Consider the following 25,378-nt stretch of genomic DNA (forward strand, 5'->3'; position numbering starts at 1 on the left):
ATGTGATCAGAGAGTGAGGCTATATATACTGAGACTGGGAGCAGAGCTGTGCTAATCTCTGCAGTAGCATTCATTCTCTTTCATCATGGTTGAAAAATTCCTGGGGACCTGGAGGCTGGTGGAAAGCAAGAATTTTGATGAATATATGAAAGCGCTTGGTGAGTATAACCCAGATGTGAAATATTTCTGACTGCACAAATGCTGCATGCTAGAAAGATGTATTTTTAAACAGAATGACAGATCATTTTATGGAAAAGGTGATCAGCAGAAAAACATCTGCTCTATTACAGGAAAAAATAAAAAAAATGGTGAAAACTTCAAGCCATGAGTAATGATCTCATATCAAATCATTGGGATGTGCTATATTTCTGTTTTTTGGGTAAGTGATGTGCATGGATTACTGAAAAAGGGGAGGATGACATTATACAAGGAATGAATGGGGAGAGCAGTGGCAATGCAGGGTGGATGGAGGTTTGCTGGTGCTGTGAATTTGCAGACCTAGAGGCCATGTGTGCAGACTAGGCTGAAATTGGATACAAGCGACAGGATGAGATGTTAAAACTGGGACCGCCAATAACTGTGGACTAGGAAGGCTGGCGAGTGACTACGCATTCTGAAGAAAAAAGGAATTAAAAGATGTACTGATGTAAAAGATTACCAAGTAGCATAATCGTTTCCTTTAATCAGATGATTATCATCCATCACCTTGCATTATGACAGGCTGCAAAGCATGTAATGCAGGGATGGATATTCATGCATCTGCTCAGGCTAAAATATTATTTTTAAAAAGTTAATGGATATTGGCTATATAATTTTATTCTACATTTATTAAAAATTATAGCAATCAGATTGGCTAAATTCATTTAAAATGATCAGAGATCCTATAATTTCATAATACATTTTGCTAAATGTATTTAAAATATATTATGTTATAATTTTATTGAAAGTGGGGACCCATATGGTTCCGGACTAATAATCCTAATTTAAATACAAAAAAAATTAAATTAAATTTTTTAATACACTCGTCCATATCTTTGGTTGGCTGACACACTAAGCTCCCTAGTAATGCACTCAGTGTTGTGTTCTACCTATTTGGAATGTATAAGCACACTCCAGATATCCAACTATGCACAGGACAAGTAGCATTCTCTTAACCTTCTCCTGTACAAACCTGGATGAATTTGTTAAGTGAACAGAAATCCAATGTAAATTGCGATGACGCGTCGGTCAGCAACTACAAAATCGATCCATACAGTGTAACAAGTGAACCCTGATGGGCAGTCTAGATTTCCATGCTTCAGCAAGCTTCTATTATGGATTGCTGTGACTTCATGCTTTATTTGACCTTCAATTGAAAACCTACACAGCAGTCTGTGTTGTATACACATTACAGGGCACACCTTCAACGGTTTAAATTCTGCTTGGTATTTTTGTTAACCTCTTATGACTTAGTAATGGATATTTGTCCCTTCCCCGCAACCAGCAACTGCTGCATTTTTTTTTAAATGTGTGCACCTTCCAAACCCCAGAAAACCCTCCGACCCTTAGAAATTTTCAGGCATATTTAAAGACACAAGCAACATGTCATTCCTAGCATCAATATGGATTCACAATGAACAATGTGCTTCCTATGAAGAAGTCACCAGTAGTTCATAGTGTTGGATGATGTTACCAAATACACCAAGAATGGCCTGCACCCCCACACACATTCTCCCCTCTGACCAATACATCTGCTTTATCAATTTTAGCAGAAAAAACGTCTTCTGTTGCAAAAAAAATGACCTGTGTGTGCATCTTAATAAATACTCCTACACAATGTGCCAGAGATGATTGCTTGCTTTTCTAATATGGTAGCAGTTTTAAGTGAAAAACATTGTGGTTTTTCAGTAAGCATTCTTTTTGTTTGATTCTTTGCCTAAAAGTAAATTCTGAAGTTATGTTCATTTCTGCATGCATGCTGGGTCATATTTTCCATGCTTGCATTTCACATGTACCCATGCACAAGGGAACATCTGGTCCTACAATGCAACTGTTATTTTCAAAAGCATCTGCTATGAGAAAATGAATTATAGACGTCTTGCAGATTATAAATTCCACAGTGCATGTAATTGGAGCTAAAAAGGTCCTGTTCAGTGATGTTCCCATTTTCAACAAATCACTTTTGTTAAAAAAAAAACATGATAAAGAGACACTGTCAACTTGCCAATGCATGACAAATGGCATGTCTCTGAAAAGGGCCCCAGGCCTCGCCCTCTAAATTATCTGCACTCTTGTTCCTTGTTCAAGTCAATACCTGGCATAGCATCCAATTGCTAGGCCTGAGCACTGGCACATGACTGGGATGGAGTGACAGTACTGCTTACCAGGGTTGCCAAAGCCAGTGTTTATTGCTGGCTGTGAAAATCGGAGTGGTTAGGGAGTGCTCGTAAGGTGAGTAAAGTAGGTCATGAAGCCTTTGCAGAAAAAATATTCATATGTATGTAGTTCATGCAATAATTTGGTCCAACTTTCATGCAACTTGAGGGCCATAGACTTCAATGTTAACCTTCAGAAGTTGCATGAAAGTCATACCTGAATGTTAGACAATGCAACTTGTGTGCAACAGTTGTCCATTATCACTGGTCAAAGCCCAAGTCGTATCCCAGTTTCACTCGATAGTCGTCCAAGTGTGAATGGAGCCCTAGTCATCCCATTCTGCTCTGCCTCTCCAGTGCTTACTGGAGTGCTGGTCTGGGGATGGGATGGGAGTTGCTGGGCCAGCTGCTAGTCAGGCACCTGGGTGGATTCCAACATTGTTGTGCTACATCCAGATACTGGAGTGGCTCTGACATCAACCGACAGCGGTCAGCTAATTGTGGGTCGCAGGAGTGCAAAAAGTGTACTTTTGTGATCCTCAAGAGGCTTATGGCCAAATAAGTATTGACCATACTACTTTTAAGGTCACCAATAGATCCAGTGTCTGAATCCCCTCAGGTGCCAGCATTAGGCAGTGGGTCCTGAAACCAAATTTTTGTCTGGCTCAACGTTCCTAGTCATGTAATAGATTGGAAGAGGGATTAGATGGGTGGTGCTGGCAGTTACTAGGACAGATGTTTAAGTCTTGAGAGAAACGTTAATTGTGGGAGGGTCTTCTAATCTGTTCATTCAGTTGTTTCCCCAAACAGTCACCCAGTGCTGTTGTGGGCCTTTCATAGACTTGAGATCCCTGACCAATAAACATGTCTGAGTGCATTATTAAGATTTTACTTTTCCTTGTTTCTTCCAAGCTCATCCTCAACCCACATACTCACCTGTGCTTTTTCAATTGCTGAAAAATACCCAGAATTTCCTTGTATGGGGGGGCATGTGACCTCCCATGATGCAGTGCTTGGGACTGAGTGACCAGCTTCTAGGCCTACACCTTGGAGAGGGCGAGTCCATCCTTCTGGAAGTTCTACTGGTTTAGAACTGCTGAGTTACTAAGCAGAAGGTAAACATGGGGAAGAAAAGTATAGGTTGGTTGGAAGGCCCTAAACTGATCAACTGATCAGATTTTTAAAAACTTTTACCTGGGATTATCTCCAGTAACTGATGGGAGCAAGCTCGCCTAAAACGGCTATAAATGTCACTTATGTTGCGTTATTGGGCATCTTAAAATCCTTTGGCTGAGCTGATGTCAGGGAGGACATCACAATGGGGTTGAATTTCTAAAGGCAAATAGGCTGTAGTTACACTTGTTTTCCCTAGTAAATGCAATGTGGTAAAGCTTCACTTTGTAAGGCTACCCAATCAAATTAAAGGAAAACCAAGAAAATGCATGTATTCTTGCACATGACTGATGTAAATCCTCAGCTTAAACATTTAGTAAGCTCTGGGGAAAGCGGGTACAACTGCGTTCGCAGAGTTTATTTGCATTTAATAAATCTCTTCATTCTGTCTTGGCACTACAAAGATAGGCAGATGACCCGCTGTCCATCAAAGGTTATGGTGAGACCTCGGCTAGTCTTTTTTAGCAGGCTAGGCTCTATAAAAATAATTGACTTAAGCCTGGCCTTTAAAAATTGCTGACCTAAAGACAAATTTTAAACCTATTCCTAATAGAATCTGCTCTCAGCTTTATAAGATTAAAAATGTAGAAGTGATCCTCCCTCAATTGCTTCTAGCTGTATATGCTTGAACAATGCATGTCTGTTGTACAGGCTATTTGAGTGTGTTGCAGGGGGATGGGGACCAAATTAATGGAATCCTTGTCTAGGGCCCACTTGCATGTTAAACTTTAGTTGGCTGAGTGATTGAAAACAAAGGATGGCCAGTGTATTTTATAGAACTATATACGCCTACAAAAATCCAGATTTGGTTTGGTTTTTCCATCTGTGCAAAAGGACAAATTATTGTAAAATAGTAGATTATTCAATGAAAATTATGAGAAATATGCTGGGTTTTTGAAAATATTTGATTTGCAGTATCTCATATTAAGTGATTTCCTAATCTTTTTGTAGTTAGTTGATCTTTTTATATATTTAAAGATTTTTAGATTTAAAGTCCTTACTAATATATTAAAATTAACTTTAAATAAAATCTTGGTGGTCCTGCCAGAAAGATCCTTGTTCAAACACTTCCGTTATAGGGTGACACCCATGGTGGAGATTACTACATACATGCATTGCACAGAAATAGTTCAGTTGTCACCATCAGAAAACTTGCCCTAAAATACTTTGCAGCCATTGCTTGCGTGTATGTAGACCAGAAGGGACTGTAGGAGATGCTGATATGAAGCAAAGGATTAAAACTGAACTTTATTCTTTTAGACTTTGTCTACTGCAATATGTGCATTGCTTTTAAATCTTCAAAATCAGCCAAACCAGAGCTTTAATTTAATGCCATTCCCCTGAAGAATTTTATAGATGCCAGCTGTCCCAGATGTTCTGGGACAGTCTCGCATTTTGGTCATCTGTCCTGATGATTGTCTCAGGAATTTATCATAACCCTTATTGAGATTTTTGTCTGAATCCGGAAGATAGCTGACATTGCTGGCCCAAAGAGCTGTAGGCAGATTCCCTATCCCAAAGCTGATGCATTACAAAGCAGGTATGATCTTATTATTGACCTAATATGGGTTTTATGGTCCTATGAGGTCAATGTTGTTGAATTTGTAGGACCATGTGGCCGTATAGTGAATGATGTAAACTTCCATGCCCCTTTGTGTATGTGCAGCTGCATGGTGGGGGATTCTCCTGCCCACAGCTCACTGGCCCAGCAATGGCAGGCAACATCAGGGTTATTAAAAAAGGATAGCGCACACATGCAAAAGAAATGAATATCAAATATGGAGACAATCCATAAATAAAAATGGGGATTTAGTCCCACCATATGGCCATATCGTGCTCGATGTGGCCATATGGTGGGACTAAATCCCCATTTTTATTTATGGATTGTCTCCATATTTGATAGTCATTTCTTTTGCATGTGTGCGCTATTCTTTTTTTAATATACATGTCGCTTGGTTCATAGCTGCACCGGCTTTAGATATACATGTTCAGGGTTTGCTCCCCCAATTTTTTGCTTGTTTGTTAACATCAGGGTTAGGCGGCTTGGACTGAACCCAAGCTCACTGAGTTACTGCACATGCTCAGTAACAGTAAAGGGCATTACCAAGGATGGGTAGTTGCCTCATATTTGGGGGCAAGGCCACCTGGAAGATGTAAATGAAAAAAGTATGGGCAGGTTGATGGTGCCCTAGGGACTGGGACCAATAGGTTGACAAGTATGGAATTTAGGGGAACGGAAACTATACATATTGGACATTCATTCTGAATGTTGGTAGCTGATATAATAATTTTTTTTTCGTCCTATGGAGAGAAGGGGTTAAGTGCAGCCTTGGGTTTGCCTGTGTTCAGCTCCATGGGACAATTGTGATATTGTTAATGTGTTCAGATCAGTAGCTATCTATGGGTATGGGGGAAGGGCGAGTGTTCTGCAGAGCAAGCTGTCTAGGCTTCATATAGTAAATGTGTTAAAGGCAGCATAGCAAATGAGTCGCTTGATTCTTTGCCACAGCACAGCTGCCTTAACCTAAAACTCCTTGGCACTTTTTATAGTTGTATAAACAAGAATAATATTTCCATTACAGCTTCCATGTAGTACATGTCAACTTTTGGCTACCAGTATTTTCAGTGCATGTGCCTTCCTGACAAAATCTGTAATTGCATTGCTGGTTTTCTAATATGTGCCACAATATTATGGAAGTAAATTGCATGCAATACTTTTGTACCTTCATTTGACCTATCTATGCCAAGAACGTAGGGTTCTTGCCAAAGTAATCACATGTCCTATCTAAATGACCACAACGTTATTTTAACTGAGCTTCTGACCTTCTTGTCAAGGTTTTGAGGCCTGAAGGTTGAGCATTCCACAGGTGTGGTTAATCCTTTTTTTGAAAGGAAACAAATATTTACACATCTAATAAGTAAAGGCAGTAGTATGTTTTTTTATTTTAGCAGATTACTTCTAACAAAATACTACAGCAGTACCCATAGTAGTGGATAAATAAAAAAAACTATGCAATGAGGAAAAATATCTCCAGCAATGAGTTATTATGGCCACATTAGGGCAACTGTCACAAGCATCACTGCTCCTTTGTGTACATCCGATGTGGAGGAGGGAATCTCATGCAGCTCATTGGTTCAAGGATCCGGTCCAAACTCTATTTAGAGAAACACAGGCTCATCCCTTAGAATCGTGAATCTTTTACAAAATTTCTTGCCTGCAGATCCTGCTAGTAATGGCACTTCCTCATGCCGTCTGACAATGCGAAGACCTCATGCAAATTGAGTGGATGAAAAAAATGCACCAACGTAAAATGGCAGCATTTTACTCTGCCCTGGGAGCCATAGGCGGGGTGTACACCCAGGCCATAGAAGTGTATAACTGTAATTGTGTAAATGACTAAGCTTTTTCACATTGGTATTTTACTTGCATATGGCATATTACCTAAATGCAGAACTTTGTGTTTCGGGGATATGTCATGCATCAAAGTTTTAAGAATGGCCACCTACATGTAGCACTACTCCCATGGGAGCTGCTGGTTACGGATTCCCCTGGGTTACCCATAGCAACGACTTGACAATATAGCATATTCAAAGTGCTTGGCTCAATCAGAAAACAGTCCAGAGGTTTTTGTTTTATTTGAGAACTGGGATGGGAGAAGGGATGAGTGGGATACTCCAACTGAATAACTAAGCACAATTGCTGGGACTTCTGGTTAACAATGGATGTGGCAAGGCCTCTGCTTCACCTTGCCATTATAGTGAAGAATAATTAAATGAACTGTACTGTGGATCACTCTTCAGGGTCCTACCTGGCACCCCCTTTGTCCCTATTCTTCAGGGTTTTACACAGCACCCCTTTACTCTGACACTGTGTGAACTGACCCCTTGATCCTCTGACTTCACTGGAGTGGTCCCCCTTCCTGGGCAGACCCTTTGTCAAGTCCCCTGGTACTCACGGACACTGTTTTTCCCGGAAGACTCAGCCAGCGGCTTTACTGGATCCTCTGCAACTCAGTTCCACACCTGGTTCTCTAGGCTGACTGCCTATGACCACTTCCCTCATACAGCAGGAGAGGCAGCCATCAGCCTCCTCCTTGGACTCTGCTTCCCGTCAAAAATGCCCTGTCACATGTCCCCTTGGCTTTTATGAGCAATCCCAGGGTGCACTGCAAGAGTGCCCTCCCACTGGGACTCCCACAAGAGCCAATGTGTCACTGGCCAGGTTTCCTCTACTGTCCAACATGCTCCCCTATTGGATGCAGTGGGGACATTCCCTCAGACCCAGTGAATCACACCTGGTTACAGGCAACCGAATAGCTCAGGCTCCCCTGCTACGCAGATGGAGCATAAAATGTTTTGAACCTAGCATCTTAGGAGGGTGCTACATACAGCTATTTGGTTCACTTGTGGGCTGTTTGCTCCAACTTTTGCTCCTTGGGTTATATTTGAGGTTGATGAAGGAATCCTCCCCACTTTGCCATCGTGTTCTGTCAGCGGGACTGCTTTGCTGCCAGAATACACTGATCAGTGCTGCAGCCGATTGGCAGCATGTGCTGCTCAAATATATATTTTATTTGTTTGAGAGGCATTAATCACAAACTCGGCTCCTCCCGAACCGAAACGTGCCACTGCCTAGCAATAAGTAGCAACATGTTCTTCTGCTAGTGTTCCTTCAGTTGGTCATTGGATTGTCTATCAGGTCTGCACATTCCTCTTACCAACTAACATGTCTTTGCATACCTCAGATAATGTAGTTTTCAGTGTTCAATTTGCTCTGATGCAGTTTTGTGCTTGCAGAATGGGGAATGGCCATGAAGAATATTAGCAATACACTCTACTAGAGTTACTAACCCAGGCCTATACTCTAAAATCAAAGGAATGTTTGTACATGTATTATCTTAGGCATGCTGTTATAGGTTGCCTAAACTATCCGATCCGTTTGTATGCAATCCATGGGGCCCTTGCACTATATAGTTGGTAGAGCCAAAGGTGACTGTACAAATGTATTGTAACATGGATGGGAGTAGATGCGCTTGCGTGTATTTAAATTCTAGTCTGAACGTAGATGGGGAGCCCATCAGGAAGCCATCACTGTATTGGGTCAATCCTTTGTGGCTGGGGCATGCCCTGCAGTCTCTTGTGTACATGTGGCTGCAGGGTTAGGAATGCCCAGGCCACAGATAATTGGCCTAGTAGTGTTAGCTTGTTGGCAGGCTCACTCACCTGGTTTCCGACTAGTATATGAACACGGCCAAGCTTAAACCCATTGGTGAGCTATACACAGGTTGTTGTGGCAGAGGACAGGTGGAGTGGGGTGCTTGCTATATTTTTGTCTAGAAGGTGCACCTACATATGGAGCTTACAAGCAGTAGATGTAAATACTATTTGCAGCAGAATGTCATTCCGTTCATGGAAGGTTTGTTTAATAAATGCATTTTTCCTCAGGTGTGGGTTTTGCCACCCGCCAGATTGCAAGCGTCACCAAACCCACAACTATAATCAGTTTAGAAGGGGATGTCGTTGTGGTACAGACACAGAGCACCTTCAAGAACACTGAAGTCAAGTTTAAACTCAATGAGGAGTTTGATGAAACTACAGCAGATGACAGAAAAACAAAGGTAATTTTTTTAACTTCTCTGATGCCCAAGTGATTAGAATGTTTGCCTTGTACTGCATTGGTGATGGGGGAAAATTTCCCATCAAATACCCAATCTGCACTGAGTTTGTATGTCCCATATCTGTGTATGCAGTTAACAATTTAACCTCTTGCCAACCACAACGCATATATGCGGCAGAAAGAAAGGTAGGTACATATGCTTCATAGTGGCATGATGTTGTATGCTAAGAAAAGACTCAAATACTCCTGCACTTGCTATCTTTAAAGGCGATTGAAGACATGCTCCCATAGACCTGGTAGAGACCCCACAGCATATCAGCATGTGCTGGATTCCTATGTGCAGGTTCAGCCTATTCCCTTGCAGAGTGCTGAGTTGTATGCATATGCACGAGGTCTTGTAAACTGCCTCCTGGGATGTCTGACTGTCGCATCCCAGAAGGTAGTTTGCAAGGCCTTGCACATGTAAGAATACATGTTTGGGGGCATGCTACATCATTCAAGAATGTCATGTAAATTCTTACTCTGTACAACCCAATCAGTTTAAAATAGAAATGCAAAACCTTTATACTTTGAATTCGTAACTTTTTTTTTTTTTTTTTTTTTAAAAAGTGATCACATACCCTCTGTTCTCAGCTGCATAAGGAGCTGGGGAAGGAGAAATTGCAGCTCACTGGTCTTCCTGGTAAATGGCTGTGTGGGGGGGGGGGGGGAGCTTTGCCAGCACAAACCTGATCATTGGATTAACTCACAGCACAGGCAGAAAACTGACTGCGCTGTGCTCTCATGCCTAGTTTGGCCAATTTCTAATAGGACAGCAGAAGAACTCGCAGGAACACAAGGGATATCACACAAAAACAATACAAAAATAGGATACTTTAGGATACATGGTACAGCAGGCACATATGGAATTTGGTTTACATATTCTTTAACGAATTAGAAAGTTTTTATTGTAAGACAAAACATTCTGAAGAGCAAATCTTGCTAGGATGGGTGAAGGTCTGCTTTATTGTTAATAAGCTAGAACGGTTAACTTTTTACTGCTTATGGCTGCCTCCATGTTTATCTTTTGCGAAAACACAACTCCAGCCAAAAATATGGATAGCCAAATAAAACTTGGTGATTGCAAAGGCAGGTTTGTCCTAATGCATTAAGAAAAACGGTGTGCAGCAGCCCCCTAATACTTACCTTAGCCCCATCTAGATCAGCAATGTTGCAAAAGTTTTGGTAGCCCGGAACTCCCCTCATTGGCTGAGACAGCAGCGTGGCACCATTGGCTTTGCTGCGGTCAGCCAGCCAAGAAGGAGAGAAAGGGGCCCGGGCCACGGCACCATGTCTGGACACAGGGAGCAGTGATTCGGCTTGTTTGCCTCATAGCAAGCTACTTTCTATGAGAGCACTTAACAGGAGGGAGGGGCCAGGAGTGCCAAAGAGGGACCTGAAGAGGAGGATCTGGGCTGCTTTGTGCAAAACCAACTGCAGAGGAGAAAAAAGTATAACATGTCTGTTTAACTAAAAAAACAAAATTTTACAATCCCTTGATTGTAAACTATCAATTATAAAACAACCTGTTCAGTTTAAAATGGGGGGGGGGGGGGGGGGCAAATCATTTGCGTAGATATAAAAAAAAAAGAAAATTTGAAATGCCCTTTTCCTTTTTATTTTGCATTCCCTCTGTTCTCGGCTACAAAAGAGCTGGGGGAGGAGAAGCAGTACGCTGAGCTTCCCAGTGAATGGCTGTGCAGCGGAGGTGTCATGACAGTCTTATTGAAGGAGCAGACTGAGTCCCCAAGACTAACTGAGCACAGTATGCTATCCTGCTTGGTGTGGTCAGTGTTTGCTTTCCATTAAAAAAAAAAACCCTTATGTTGTAATACAACCCCAGTAAATGTAATAGTTACTGCCCTTCACTTGTTAAGCCAGGGGCCATTTTAATAATCAGTGCAGTTATTCATTCATACAGTGCTTTACAGAGAACACACAGCCATTCTGTTCCTGCTCCTGAAAGGGCTTGCAGTCTACACCCAGCAAGAGCCAAACATCCATAAATTGTGGCCAACCAACAGGTCACTCTTATTTTTCTCAAGCCTACTGGCAACATGGGTAACATCTAGGTACCTTGATTTCATAGAAACACGCCATTTCCCAACAACCAAGTATCCAATACAGGTAGCTAAGGAGCTTTCTGGATAGTGGAAGGGCAGTGCAAAGTTCTGATGGCAGAAGTAGATGAAGCTCATCACTGTGCTGCTTTCAGTCACAGCATGGGGCAGATCTAGGATGACCTGGGCTCAGAGTAAGTAGGTTGAATGATTGATGCTGAACAGGAGACCTCCAAAAAAGTGTGTGGGGGGGGGTGAATATGCATATTCCATCAAAAGCTGTGTGTGTTTTCCAAGACTTGATTATCTTGATATACAAGTACATGGTACAGCAGGCACATAAAGTTTCTGGTGTTCAGTCAAAATAACCAACTACGCAAAAATCGTGTTCTGTCAAAATCAACTACGCAAAAATCTCCAATCACGTCCGGTGACTCTCCAGCATCAGTAATTGGATATTGATGAATTGGCTGTTTTGACAGAACACCGGCAGTGTAAACACTACAGTACACAAGTTGGCAGTTCTGACAGAACACCTGCTAAGGAGGAAAAGTTGCTGCGGCCATGTTGGTTACAAGTGTGCAGACTAACTACTGAGTGGAGATTTTGTAGTGTTTACGCTGCCAGTGTTCTTTCAAAACAGCCAGCTCCTCAATCTCCAATTACTGATGCTGGAGAGTCGCCGGATGTGACGTGGTTGGAGATTTTTGTGTAGTTGGTTTTTTTGACAGAACACCAGATACTTATGTGCCTGCTGTACCATGTACTTGTATATCAAGAATATGAAGTCTTGAGGTAAACACTTAAAAATCAACAAAAGCAGCTTTTGATAGAATATGCATATTTAACCCCCCCCCCCACACACACTGTTTTTTAAGCAGTGTCCTGTTCGGTATCATTCAACCCACTTACTCTGAGCCCAGGTCATCCTAGATCTTCCCCATGCTGTGACTGAAAGCCGCACAGTGATGAGTTTTATCCTATTGTCACTCCACTTTCTGCCATTAGAGCTTTGCACTGCCCCTTCACTATCCAGAGCTCCTTAGCTACCTGTATTGGATATTTGGTTGTTGGGAAATGGCGTGTTGCTATGACATTGAGGTACCTAGATGTTACCACTGATGCCATTAGGCTTTTTAGAAAAGTGACCTGCTGTTTGGCCCCAGTTTGTGTGTTTGGCTCTTGCTGGGTGTAGACTGTAAGCCCTTTCAGAAGCAGGGACAGAATGGCTGTGTTCTCTGTAAAGCGCTGTATGAATGAATAACTGAACTGATTATTAAAATGGCCCATAGCTTAAAAAGTGAATGTCAGCCTTGTGAATATGGGCAGTAACTATTACATTTTACTGGGGTTATATATTACAACGTGTAAGGGGTATTTTTTTTTATTTTTTTTTTGCTTTTCTCGATAAGGGAAGAACATTGGATCTCCATTGCATACAGGATGAAGGTGTGTTGGAGGTGGGAGATTATCTTTTGGCTGGCTGCCAAATCTGTCTGTAGCTGGCTTCATGCTATGATCCCCAAAAAGACTACTCGGTGTGTAACATGCTCAAAACCATTTTCTGGTCCTGTAATTGGAGCAGCTTTAGGTTGCCATATTACAGTTCAAAATGTATGCAGGGGAAGCCTGATCTGCCAAAGATATGGTCATCTGTGATGGCAAACCAAGGACAATCTCAATCTGGAATAGTTGTACCTAGTCCAACATCAGTTTGTAATGTCCCTTATGGATAGTTCTATAGTGGGGCTAGAGTTCTGTAGATGTTCAGTGTTGTGATCTGTTCAGAAAATATAGGAAGGCTCCATTCACGCTATGGTGTTCCGAATTGCTGGGATTCTGCCTGTGATTCCAAATCGCCAGACACGCTTGTGTTCCCTGTTACTTCCTATGGCACCCCAATCGTGGCACAATTTTGACCTGATTGTCGCCCGACAAATCGCAGTAAAATCGCACAAAGTTCTTGTTCGGTGACAGGCGTCCTGCAATTCTGTTTGCTTGATTTTACTGCGATTCATCAGGTGACAATCGTGCAGCGATTAGGGTGCCTTTAGAAGTAACGGGCGTCCTGTGATTCTGCCTGCGATCCAGAATGCCATAGTGTGAACAGAGCCTAAATGTATTCCCTTTTGTAAAGAGGAGCTACATTTTTACATAATATACATTAAAAACAATAGTTCCCCTTTAAGAAAATGCGGTTAAAAATATTGTAAATGACCACCTTGTTAAAACAACCCATTCAGTTTAAAATTTGAAATGAAAGGGAAAACATTTGTTGTGTATATTTATTTAGCCAGCGACCTGAACGAAAAGTAAAGGAAGCGTCCTCCATCCACACATTTGAAGTGGATTGAGGAATTCCCCCCATGCTGGGACATTGTATTCTGACAGATCCAGCACTGTCAATATATACACCGATTAGTGGCTGCAGCTGATCATGGGATCAGGTTGTCGCGCAGGGACTGCCACACACTGATCGGCATTCAGCCAGCCCCTGCGGACTGGACAAATTCCAATCACTGTTATGGACAGCTTAAACCTTAAAGGATATATTTGTGTACCATTGGCATCCGGGACAGATCAGAGTGATTCTTTCTCGGCGCTCCCCAATCAGAATCGCTCTGATCTGTCCAAGAAGCCCTGCAGAAAAAGTGGATAAAAGCATGGTTTTCAAATTCTCCAGGTTGCTACACCAGCTGTGTGGGTAGACAGCTCATCACCCACAGAGATGAGTAATGTAAAACCAAAAAATGTTTTTGGCTGAAGTTGTACAGCAAGGCACGCATGCAGCACTGGAGGCTCCAACTGCATAATTCCAGATGCAGTGCCTGTTTCGAGACGGGAATGCCACCATGCATAATGCTGCTGGGGTTTGCCCTAAACTGGAGCTACAATGGTTTTTAGGAGACTGGCAGTCTCCAGTGCTGGATGGAGGACTTGTGCTGCAGCATAATGGCAGTCCTGACAGGTTCACTTTAAAGAAGGCTTCATTGAGTACTTGTAACTAACCACTGGTTTCCTCACTGTAAAATATTTCCGTTACTAAGTTTACTGAAACCTGACGCTCAAACATGACTTGTACTCTGCATTGTTATGCTTTGAATGATGACAGCGTTCAGGTTGTCAATCAACATTAGAGTTGCTATAGACTGTCATTGTAACAAGTGAAACGGAAGAATAAAAATGACGCTAAACCCTAAGGCTCCATTCACATATTGGCATCCTGAATTGTGGCAAATGGCAGCATGCCCGTGCAATTCCCTTCACTTCCAATGGCATCCCAAACAGGACGCGACTTTGCCACAGTTGTCTTCCTCCAAATTGCAGTAACCTTGAGCAAACAGAATCGTGGGACGCCCCCCCTCCCTAAATTCTTGTACCCTTTTTGGGCTACAGACATCCCGCAATTCTGTTTTCTGTTTTTTTTTTTTTTTTTTTCTGAACAATCCTGGCACAATTGTGCTCCATACGCTGAAAGTGACTGGAATTGCACAGGCGTCTTGCAATTTGTTGTAATTCGGGAGCATGTGCAGAATTGCGGCAATTCAGCCTGCGATCCGGGATGCCAATATGTGAACTGAGTCTAACCTAAAAATGTAATGCAGCTTACTAATTGGATGTGTTCACATTTTTGGTTTTTTTCTGGTGATCTGCAGCATTGACAGTCTTGGGGGGGGGGGGGGGGGGGGTGTTTGGATGTACTAGCAAATTTTAAATAAACTAACAAATTGAAGCCAAATTCTAGCTGATATGTCATAGGCAGTTACAGCAACCTGTCAATTGTGAGCAGCCCTGTCGGTGAATGATTTGTCTCCTCCCTGTAACTGATGCATTCTGCTGGAGAGCTAGTTCTTTAAAAAAAAAAACAACCTGCTGGATCATCAGATGAAAAATGGAACAAAAATCCTAAAAATGTTCTTTAGCAAGAAATGTACATTCCACATGTTATGCCACCAAAATGAATGTGTGCTGTAAATTGCCTCCAACATTGTTTTCTGTTTTTCCTTGCTGGAGGCTGCCATTTTGTTGTAGCCCAGAGACCCTTAGCAGCAATAAATCTTTAGGCTGTCAGATCAGCCCCTATTGGCTCAGATTTTTCATCAGTGCCAAAAATTAGAGCAATTGAGCATATGCAGGACAGGGTGAGACAGTGTATTACTGGATTTTAAACCATAGAGGCACTTTTTTATTGTACTAAAGGAGCCCTGGGGTGTGGGGAGCTGGAACAGGGTCCTGCTGAAGAATGCCTCACCAGAGGTGTAATGGTCTGGGGAGGCAGGCTGCAGCACAGACACTCGAGACAGCAGGGGAATAATTTTGCACCCAGAGCGAGATGACTGGCTCCTTTTCCCCCCACGCTATGCCACTAGCTGCCCCATTTCTTCTGAATGGCAACCCATGTACCTGTACAGCGCATGGTAATGGGAGTGCATTATGTATAGTGAAAAAAGGGCTGGCCTGTGATTAATCTGAACTGCTGCGCCTGAAGTTCCCTAAATACTGGCAGAAAGTTATGCAATAAATAGTGTTGTAAATGAAGTGCAATTAAGTGCAAGATCAAACCTAACACCTAACATTGACTGTTACCATATATAAGTAAATAAAGGTTAATAAAGTCCATATGAAGTGATAAGCTTACAAACTGGAGTACTCGATCCCAGTTGACGCCTAATCAGGGGAAACGTGTCAGATGAAGAAAGCTGTGACAATGGCACGCACAAACCACATTGCACCATGCTACATCTCAGTTTGTGTTTTTTTTTAACTTAATTAATACGATTTTACAAGAGAATGCACCATTAGTCCTTCCTTCTCTAATATATACATCTATTTGGGACCCTGGAGACTTTGCTAGGCTTTTAGTCCATGGATCCATCCCGCACTAGTTTACATGCGCATTGACCTTTTTGGAGTCTGGTAAGCAGCCAAGTCAACTTTTCAGCACATTGGTGATGCATGCAGCACTTTGCAATCAATCAAGTTGTCACCATTTGAGCTGATCACTTCATATGGACTTTATTAACCTTTATTTACATATGCACTTTATTGCACCTTAAGCCATATATGGTAACACATTGTCAATGTTTGATCTTGCACTTCATTTACAACACATTTATAACAGCCCACTTTATATTATATAATGGAGTGCATTGTACTGTGATGCGGCAGGTACGGTTTTTACGTCTATTATTTTGCATCAGGCAGCCCATAAAACCAATAGTCTTGCACATGTAATAAAGCCACTGCTACGGATCTAAATGGAGCACCAAGTCTTGGGTTAGCCCCTTAATTAAGTTATTCATATTGGTTATGAAACGTGTGTGTGTGTGTGTGTGTGTGTGTGTATGTATGTGTGTGTATATGTATATATATATATATATATATATGTGTGTGTATATGTATATATGTATGTATATACATAATATATATATATTTTTTTTTTATAAGCTGTGTCAAGTCCAATGTTGGCATTGTCTTAGCTGTGTATCCCGTGTTCTAGTGCTTTAAAGACAAACAGTACACTTTGCCAAGAGGTATATCTGTCATGTGACATCAGCAGTCCTGGAAAGAAGACTGATTTTACTGAGGTTCTGGAATGGAAAGTATTTTGCATGTGGCTGTTACGAGATGGTTGGAAAAAATGTACTTGTTGGCTTGGGCAGCAGTGTATCTGGAAGCCGAATAAATTTGGAAGGAAAGCTAAATATGGGGAAAGAATGCCAAATATGTATACTTAAGCTTTATTTTATGTAAAAGAAATGTTAATTGGGCACCTCTAAAATATTAGACAATGCTTGTCCTAGCATTCACATCGTGGGGACATTAATATGGTGCAATATACCTGGCTTTGATCTTTTCCCATTTATATTTTTGACAGAATTGTAAATCGCTTGGAAGGCACCATAGTTTCACATTTGTGCGCATTTCAACTATGTACTTTGGTGGGTTTTCCTCAGGCATCACTATAAAGGGCACTTGAGGACATGAGGCTGCTATGGCTAGAAGGGGCACCTAGTGGTAAAAAGTTTAATGCAGTATGTGTCCAGAGAATGTAATAAGGAGGACATAAGGAAAAGAGGGGAGGAAAGGGGAAGTGGATAAAAGGGAAAGAAAGGGGAATTTGGGACTTTAAATGAAACTCGTGCCATTGAGTCTCCATCCCTATGTAAATGAAAAAAATGAGAACCCATAGTGTTCAAGAAAAATGTGGGACTTTACATGAGGTGTAACCAGTATAAACATAATAACAATATCACATATACATCTGCTGGTAAGCATATAGAAGCATAGGATTGGTCATTATGTGTTTTTTAAACTGTACATGGCAGATAATATTGAGTACAATGAATACAAGACAAGTAAGAGGGGACATGCATAAGGTACACGTAAATAATTAACATACTAAAACCATAACAAATGTTTAAAAATGACAGGATAAACCAAAAATTATGGCGTAACAATAAATGTTGATATTAGGATGCATGTTGAGTATGGTGGAAAATTGGAATGGCCTTCATGGCTCAACGCGTTTCGTGAATTCATTTTCACTTCCTCAGGAGCAGGCACATTTCTAATTTCTAAAAAATATATAATATAGGAATGTAAGATGGAGCCAGTCATGCATCCAAAGAAAATTATTTGGAAACGACTAAAGTTTAAATGGCTTACAGTGGAGTGGTGGTTGTCAATGAGACGGAGGATCTCCCAGAGAAACGTCCCCATTGGGAACTGAGGGAGCACTGTCTCCGCACAAAGCCACACCGCAGGTCCAGTAGAGTGATGTGAATGGCCAAAGGTGGGTCTTGGGCTGGATAATGGGTAGCAATCTGATAAAAGGGTACCAAAGGAATATATTGGAAATAAAACCATAAATATACAATTGGAGTCGTTAAGCCCAAGACCGAGGTGAGCGAGAAAATGTATGTGTGGAAGTTGGGACCATAAGTCACCAAGAGGTCCAAAAAAGGTGAAAGATAAACGGTGAAAAAGGATAGGATAACCATATATCAGCGCATAAGTTATAATACCAAAAAGTGATGCTAGAACAGTGTCCAGAGAAGAAACCAAAATGCAAGAAGTCTGTGTTCTGGGAATTTATCCTTGGGCACATACTGCCCTAAACTTTTCTACCACTGGGTGCATCTTCCAGATGCAGTAGCAGGAGAGGCTAATAGCAGCGGCTGAATCGGACACCTGGGCCCTGTGCCCGCAGCTAAATTCCAGAGCACTGTGCAGTGGAGCTAAATGCCCAGTGTGCATGAGGCCTTCAATGTAATTTGTTCCCTTGCTGCGTTAAGCTCTGGCACTTTGAAGTTGATTTTCTCTGCAGTGGTCTATCCATGCACACATTGGTCTCCTGAGTACAAGTTTGCAGGGTAATAAATTGTGATCATGGGCTACTATAGGGCTCTCTTCTCTTTGCAGGGCAGTGATCTGGGGCCAAAAGTAGGCCAAAAAACTATAAGCAGATTGCAAACTACACCACTCCTCCAACTGGGCGTGATGACGTCACCACTATGCTCCTCCCTACACGCTTCGTCCTGCAGGACGTCTTCCAAGGAGCATCTATTGCTATGCCCCTTGAAGATGTCCAGTAGGATGAAATGCATAGAATGGGGCATTGTGGTGACATCGTGCCTGCTCTCTGTGATGTGGAATTGTGCTGTACACTTCTATTCAGAATGAGGGAGAAAGTCAGCCATCATCCAGGATTTAAACATTTTGTACAGAGCACTGAGACCTCCTGGTAAGAAGCTTGGTGTGTTGGTTGGAGCACTGAACTTGGTGGCACAGAAGGGAATTTGATAATTTTGTGTTCTTAAAGAGCGCAACACATTTGTGTGTGTATATGTAGAATTAAAGCAGTGGGTTTTTCCACTTGAAACTAGGATCTAATGCAAGCAGAATGCACATGAAGGCAAGCTGCATTTACTAATTGGCACAAGCCTCAATGTAGCTGTATTTCAGCTGTGAATTTAAAGTATGAGCTGTTATGTAAATTCTAGCCAAGTTCAGACTTCTCTTTTCGCTACTGCATTCAAAGCAATAAAACCCTGTCAAGAACTGCTCCAGTTAGTCTGCCTCCCCCCCAATATGAATTTTGCTCTGCAGGAACTGCAGATGGCCAATATATTGGGAGACTTAGGTAGCATAAACAAATGATTTTATTACAAAACTGGGTTAAATTGAGATTTTTTTTTAAAGTTACGCTCACTTTAGGGGTTCTTTCACACTGGGTAGTAAACAGGTGGCTGAGCTACAGTTGTACTGCCTATCCAAATGCTAACATTAGTCTGCCAAAGTTGCCCATTGCATTCAATGAGAACAGATTGCAAGCCAAAAGTTTGGCTTGTGGTTGTGATCAGAAGTGCCCCCCCACCACCCCTAACCCCCAGAAAACTTTCCTTGTATGGGAAAAAATAAAAAGCAGATGTTTTATGATGGCCTCAAACACCTGCCAACTTCTGCTATACCATAATCCCTGCCAACAATGGGGCAGAAGACTTGGTCCCAGTTCACACTGCCGAGGCCTTAAATAGGACATCCCTGCGTGACCTTATCGTGGCCTGCGTAAGACTTCTTTAACCGAAATCAATGCAAGTTGTGTTGAAGTCACAGGAAGCTTTTTCTAAGTCGGCGCGAATGGAGTTTCACCATTGAGAACGGTTCCATTGCCGTTATTGGGGCGTGACTTGTCATGCGACTTTGAATTCTCAAGTCGCGTGGCAAGTCCTGGAAGTATGAACCGGGGCTAAATGTGATCTTCAGATGTGAAATAATTTAGAGCCCATTTACATCGGTGTGGGGCATTAACACATGGTGGTTGCATTGGGGCAACTCATTCGTTTGAACATGAATGGCAGCTTATTCCCTGTCATGTACTGACACGCACAATATCTTATAAAACATTGGTGTCGTTGACCAGTTCCTTGGCTTGCCACAGCCCTCAACTGAGCTTCCATAGGAGGTAAAGGGAAATCTGTCTGCAGATGCCTCCATAGCCAAATAAACCATCACATCCATAATCTCAAGTTGAATGCAAAATGATTGAATGCAGTTTAATACAAATCAAAAGCGGTGCTAAATCCTAATGGTGCAATCATGAATAATCCTATGGTAAATGTGGCATGAAAACCACTAAACATTCAGTGAGTAAATTATGAGCAAAATGGCATTGGAAAAAGTCAATCATATGAAATGGGTGCAAAACGTGCGTCATGATTGTCTGATCCTGAAGACATCACGCTTGCTTAGCTTTCACGCATGGCATTCCTTAAGAGCTGACAGTCTGCTGATTTTTTTACTCGTTTGTTCTGGTTTACAACTCATCGAAGGTACTATATTTTAAATGGACTTAAATGCTAGCAGGCTTCACTATGCATGTTCATTTTTTATTTTTTTTGATTCCCGGTCCATTTGGAGCTGCTGCTGAGCAGCCATCGCCCATCTCCGATGCCAGATTATTTTGTGCTTTTATGATCATTAGCATACGCTTCTTACCGGATAGCATGGACCATAAATTATAATCATAAAAGCACAAAATAACCTGGCATTTGAGATAGGTGGTGGCTGCTCGGCAGCAGCTCCAAATGGATTGGAGATATAAAAATGAACAGGCATAGTGAAGCCTGCTTTAGGTCTTTTAATTTAAATATAGAAGTACCTTTGATGCGTTATAAACTAGCACAAACAAGTAAAAAAACAGAAGACTGTCAGCTCTTGAGAAAGGAATGCCGTGCGTCATGGCTAAGCAAGTGTGAGGTCTTCAGTAACAGCCATTCACGACGCATTTTTGTGTTTGTTTAAACGCTGAATTTTGCACCTATTTCATTATCACTTTCATGTGATTGTTTGGTTTTTTTTTTTATTTTTTTTTTCCTCCATCTATTGCTCATTTACTCACTGCATGTTTAGTTTTTATGCCACATTTACCATATGATTATTCATGATTGCACCATTAGGATTTAGCGTTGCTTCTTATTTGTATTGATCATTTACAGCTGCTATCATAGTTGGGTTAAGTGGCTGCTTACCTTTTTTTTTTTTTTTTTTTTTCCCTGTTTTTATATGAATGCAGTTTATCAGTTCTTGCAGATTGGCCCACTGTATCGGGTAGTACTATGTATAACTACAGTATCCAGAACTCCTAAGTATGCTGCAATATCAGTTACGTCTGTAGTTGCAGAATGTTGGAGCTGTACAGGTGATAAATTGTAAATTTCACAGAACAGTTAGTGTTTAACATCAGGGAAATACTAAAGCCATCTAATCAAGCAAAGTAGTCATTAAAATTCCATAGGATGCATTAAGATCTGCCTCCCATAATGGCTTACACAGCAGAAGTCACACTGGGAGAGAAGGGGAGCCAGTCCGTACTGAAAGTGAACAGTCTTGGCATGCTTACTGGTTGGGAGAGCACAGTGATGGTTTCATCAGTGTTCTGATTTATCAGTACCAACTGAAGTGCAAAACAGTTGCTGGCCTGGCTGTAGAGCACTACAGATTCTTTGGCAGGTAAAACAGTTGTGTGTTTGGATATTGGCCTCAATAGTAGATTGCGGTAATCTAAAAACCTACATCAATCATGAAAAAAAGTTGTTTGACTAACCCTCTTTAACACACCCATTTGAATTTCTCAGAAAATGTTTGACGCCCTTTAGAATTCCACCAGGGAGCAGGACTGAAAATGTCCATGTCTACACTGAGAAAGGCGTGTCCTGACTGTACACCCCTTCCTCAGTGTGCTCACTCCCACCCTTCCTGGCCTATGTGCCTGTCACAAGCTCATGGCTGAAGAGTTGAAACGGAGCCTGATGGGGAGCCGGGACTCGTTCCCCTATTAGGTTCACTTTACTGGTTTGACCGCACATGGCAGTGGGCAGATCTCTAGCTACGGTTTAGTCCAATAACTAATTTCAAAGCTGCTATTGGAGAATTCAGACTAGTTCCCCATCAGGTCTGCCTTGCTTGTGATAGCAGATGGCAGCGAGCAGATTCCATAGCCATTAGCAGTCCATCAGGCTTTGCTCACTGTCAAGTCAGTGTGATTTGCCTCTTTGGTCGCTAGGATGCCAGCGGCTTTCGTCCTAGCAACCATCAAACTAAGTGTAAATCGCATTCAAACAGACCAGTCATGCAATTTGTTGGTGCGGTTTTTAAAATTGTAAAAATTCTATTGTATACCTCTAACACTAAACAATGAATTTCCCCAGAACCACTGTCCTCTAAATTCATTTTTCATTTTTTATTTTTCCTTTTAGTCTTTGGTAACTGTAGAAGATGGTAAATTGAAACATGTTCAGAAATGGGATGGGAAAGAGACCACACTGGTACGAGAAGTAAATGATGACAAACTTCTCCTGGTAAGTATATTCTATGTGTACTGTATACGTTTACAGAAGTCCATTGTTTCGTTTCTCCTGCATACATGCATTGCACAACACTTAGTGGACCATACATTCTACAGGTTTGACCTCTACGCCTGACTTTAAGTTAAGATTGCTTTGACTTTCCATTCACTTCAAACAATTAGTCGGCTATGTTTGCTGAGCTATCTTGTTCAAACCACTTACAAGGTTAACCTTTATACAGACATAGCGCAGTACTGCGTACTTTTGTTATGGGGTGCGTTCAGCGCCCTCTATTGAGATGCGTGAAATGTAGATTTGGATGTTAATGCAAAATAAAATTTAAAGAATTGCTTTGCTCTGCTAAAGATTAATGTATAACTGTCTCAAACCTTTTTTTTTTTTTTTTATTGCGGTCTATGCCCCTGTTAGGGATATTCACTTTGTCCTGTCCTGTTTACTTTTAAGATCAATGGGTAAGATTCAAATTTAGGCTCCATGTACACGGGACGTTAGAAAAAACATCCTGCAAAGCTATTTCTGACGCCGGGAAAAAGCAGCTGTTAAACGTGCTTTCAGTAGCTTTTTCCATTTGCGTTATTGCACGTTTGGCCACGTTGCTTTTAGCAGCGTTTTTCTGCCTTCATCCAAAATCAATGGTTCCCTATGGGAGTCTATTGATTTGAATGGAAGTCGCACCGCAAGTCGGATCCGGGGTGTGGTCCAGGGGGGGTGGGGACGCTCGCTCGTCCCCTACCCTTTCCTGGCCTGCCGGGCTGCATGCTCGGATAAGGGTTTGGTATGGATTTTGGGGGGAACCCCACGCCGTTTTTTCGGTGTGGGGCTACCCTCAAATTCCATACTGGACCCGAAGGGCCTGGTTTGGAACCTGGAGGGGGGGAACCCACGCAGTTTTTTTGGCGTGGAGTTCCCCCTCAAGTTTCTCACAGTGCAGGTCGCGCCGCAAGTCGGATCCGACTTGCGGTGCGACTTCCATTCAAATCAATAGGCTCCCATAGGGAACCATTGATTTTGAATGGAAGGAAAAAAACTTATAACGTGGCTGAACGTAGGTTCATCACGTTCAGTCACGTTTGGTCACGTTTAGCTGCGTTTGAAACGCCGGGAAACACACGTTCGAACGCAAATAATTGCGTTCTAAAAAAAGTCCCTGAACGCAACTGCCTGCAAATGACTGTAAATGACCCTGTTTACATGGACAGATAAGATAACATGGAGCTGCGTTCAGGGGCTTCTGAAAAAAACGCCCAACTGCTCCTAAACGGCCATTTCCAGCGTCCCGTGTACATGGAACCTTAGAGTTGTCCCCAGAGCAGAGGGGAATCCTCCAATGGTGACAACCACTTTGGAGGGATTTTCACTTTGTTTTTCACTATGGGACAGGAAGTGAAGGGGAATCTCTCCAATGGGACACAGATGACGGGGGATGTAACCCTCCCTTACTCTTTGCAAAATTAAAGTTTGCCTTTTACTTTTATGCTTCTGTGTTATCAATCAGTGGTGCTGTATAAAGGAATTGAGGACCAAATCACACTTTTGCATTTGCTGTACTGCCTGATCAGTGGCCATGTATTCACATATACTATAAGTGAAATGCCTCGGCAGGCTCTGTGTCAATATTGAGTTGGCCCACCCTTTGCAGCTGTAACAGCTTCAACTATTCTGGGAAGGCTGTCTACAAGGTTTAGGAATGTCTATGGGAATGTGGGACCATTCTTCCAGAAGCATATTTGTGAGGTCAGGTACTGATGTGGATGAGTAGGCCTGGCTGACAGTCTCCACTCTTATTCGTCCCAAAGGTGTTTTATCAGGTTAAGGTCAGGACTCTGTGGAGACCAGTCAAGTTCCTCCACCCCCCAAACTCATCCATGTTTTTATGGACCTTGCTTTGTGCATTAGTCCAAATCCTTTTGTGGAGGGGCATTATGGTGTGGGGTGGTTTTCAGGTGTTGGAGTTGGCCCCTTAGTTCCAGTGAAGGGAACTCTTAAGGCGTCAGCATACCAAGGCATTTTGGACGATTTCATGCTCCCAACTTAGGCGAGGGCCCCTTCCTGTTCCAACATGACTGTGCACACATCAAGGTCCATAAAGACATGGAGCACATTTGGGGTTGAAAAACTTGACTGTCCTCCACAGTCCTGACCTCCAACCTGTTGGAACACCTTTGGGATAAATTATAGTGCAGACTGCAAGCCAGGCCTTGTCCAATATCAGTGCCTGACCTCACAAATGCGCTTCTCGCAGAATGGTTAAACGTTCCCATACACACACCTAAATCTTGTGGACAGCCTTCCCAGAAGAGTTGAAGCTGTTGTAGCTACAAAGGGTGGGCCAACTCAATATTGAACCCTACGGACTAAGTCTGGGATGCCATAAAAGTTCATGTATGTGTAAAGCCAGGTGTCCCAATACTTTTGAAAATGGTGTGTGTGTGTGTCTCATTCTGCAAACCAAGCACTGAACATTCTTTTTTTTTTTTTTTAAATAGACTCTAACCCTGGGAGATGTCGTCAGCACTCGTCACTATGAAAAAGAAAAAGCCTGAGAACAAGCTACATCGTCCTAAATTCAACGTCTACAATATTTCCTTCTAACCATGTAGTTCTTTCACTACTTGTTTCTTCTATTGCCAATTGGGCCACAACTGCAGTATTATGAATCCTTGGCAAAGTCTGATGAAGCACTAACTAAATACTTGCTCTAATTTTATTTGTGCCTCGGTGCCAAAGACGTCTGTTTTGCCGTTTTTGTATTGTAGTGGACTA

At 42.1% G+C, this 25,378-nt stretch overlaps 1 protein-coding gene across 1 annotated transcript; it reads left to right on the plus strand.

The window, feature by feature from the left end:
- LOC309548581 (fatty acid-binding protein, heart-like) lies at nucleotides 1-25,378 on the plus strand. The gene is made up of 4 exons (XM_082248555.1): nucleotides 1-158; nucleotides 8,973-9,145; nucleotides 22,505-22,606; nucleotides 25,102-25,378. The coding sequence occupies exons 1-4, from the start codon at nucleotides 86-88 to the stop codon at nucleotides 25,156-25,158; spliced, it is 405 nt and encodes a 134-aa protein (XP_082104681.1). The 5' UTR covers nucleotides 1-85; the 3' UTR covers nucleotides 25,159-25,378.

The sequence above is a fragment of the Pelophylax lessonae genome (genome assembly GCF_965119305.1).
Source record: "Pelophylax lessonae genome assembly, chromosome: 2".
Lineage (NCBI taxonomy): Eukaryota > Metazoa > Chordata > Amphibia > Anura > Ranidae > Pelophylax > Pelophylax lessonae.

Coding starts and splice junctions, on each gene's coding strand:
- LOC309548581 (XM_082248555.1), top strand. CDS start 86: ATGGTTGAAAAATTCCTGGGGACCTGGAGGCTGGTGGAAAGCAAGAAT. Junction 159..8,972: donor TGAATATATGAAAGCGCTTG/GTGAGTATAACC, acceptor ATTTTTCCTCAG/GTGTGGGTTTTGCCACCCGC. Junction 22,607..25,101: donor ATGATGACAAACTTCTCCTG/GTAAGTATATTC, acceptor TTTTTTAAATAG/ACTCTAACCCTGGGAGATGT.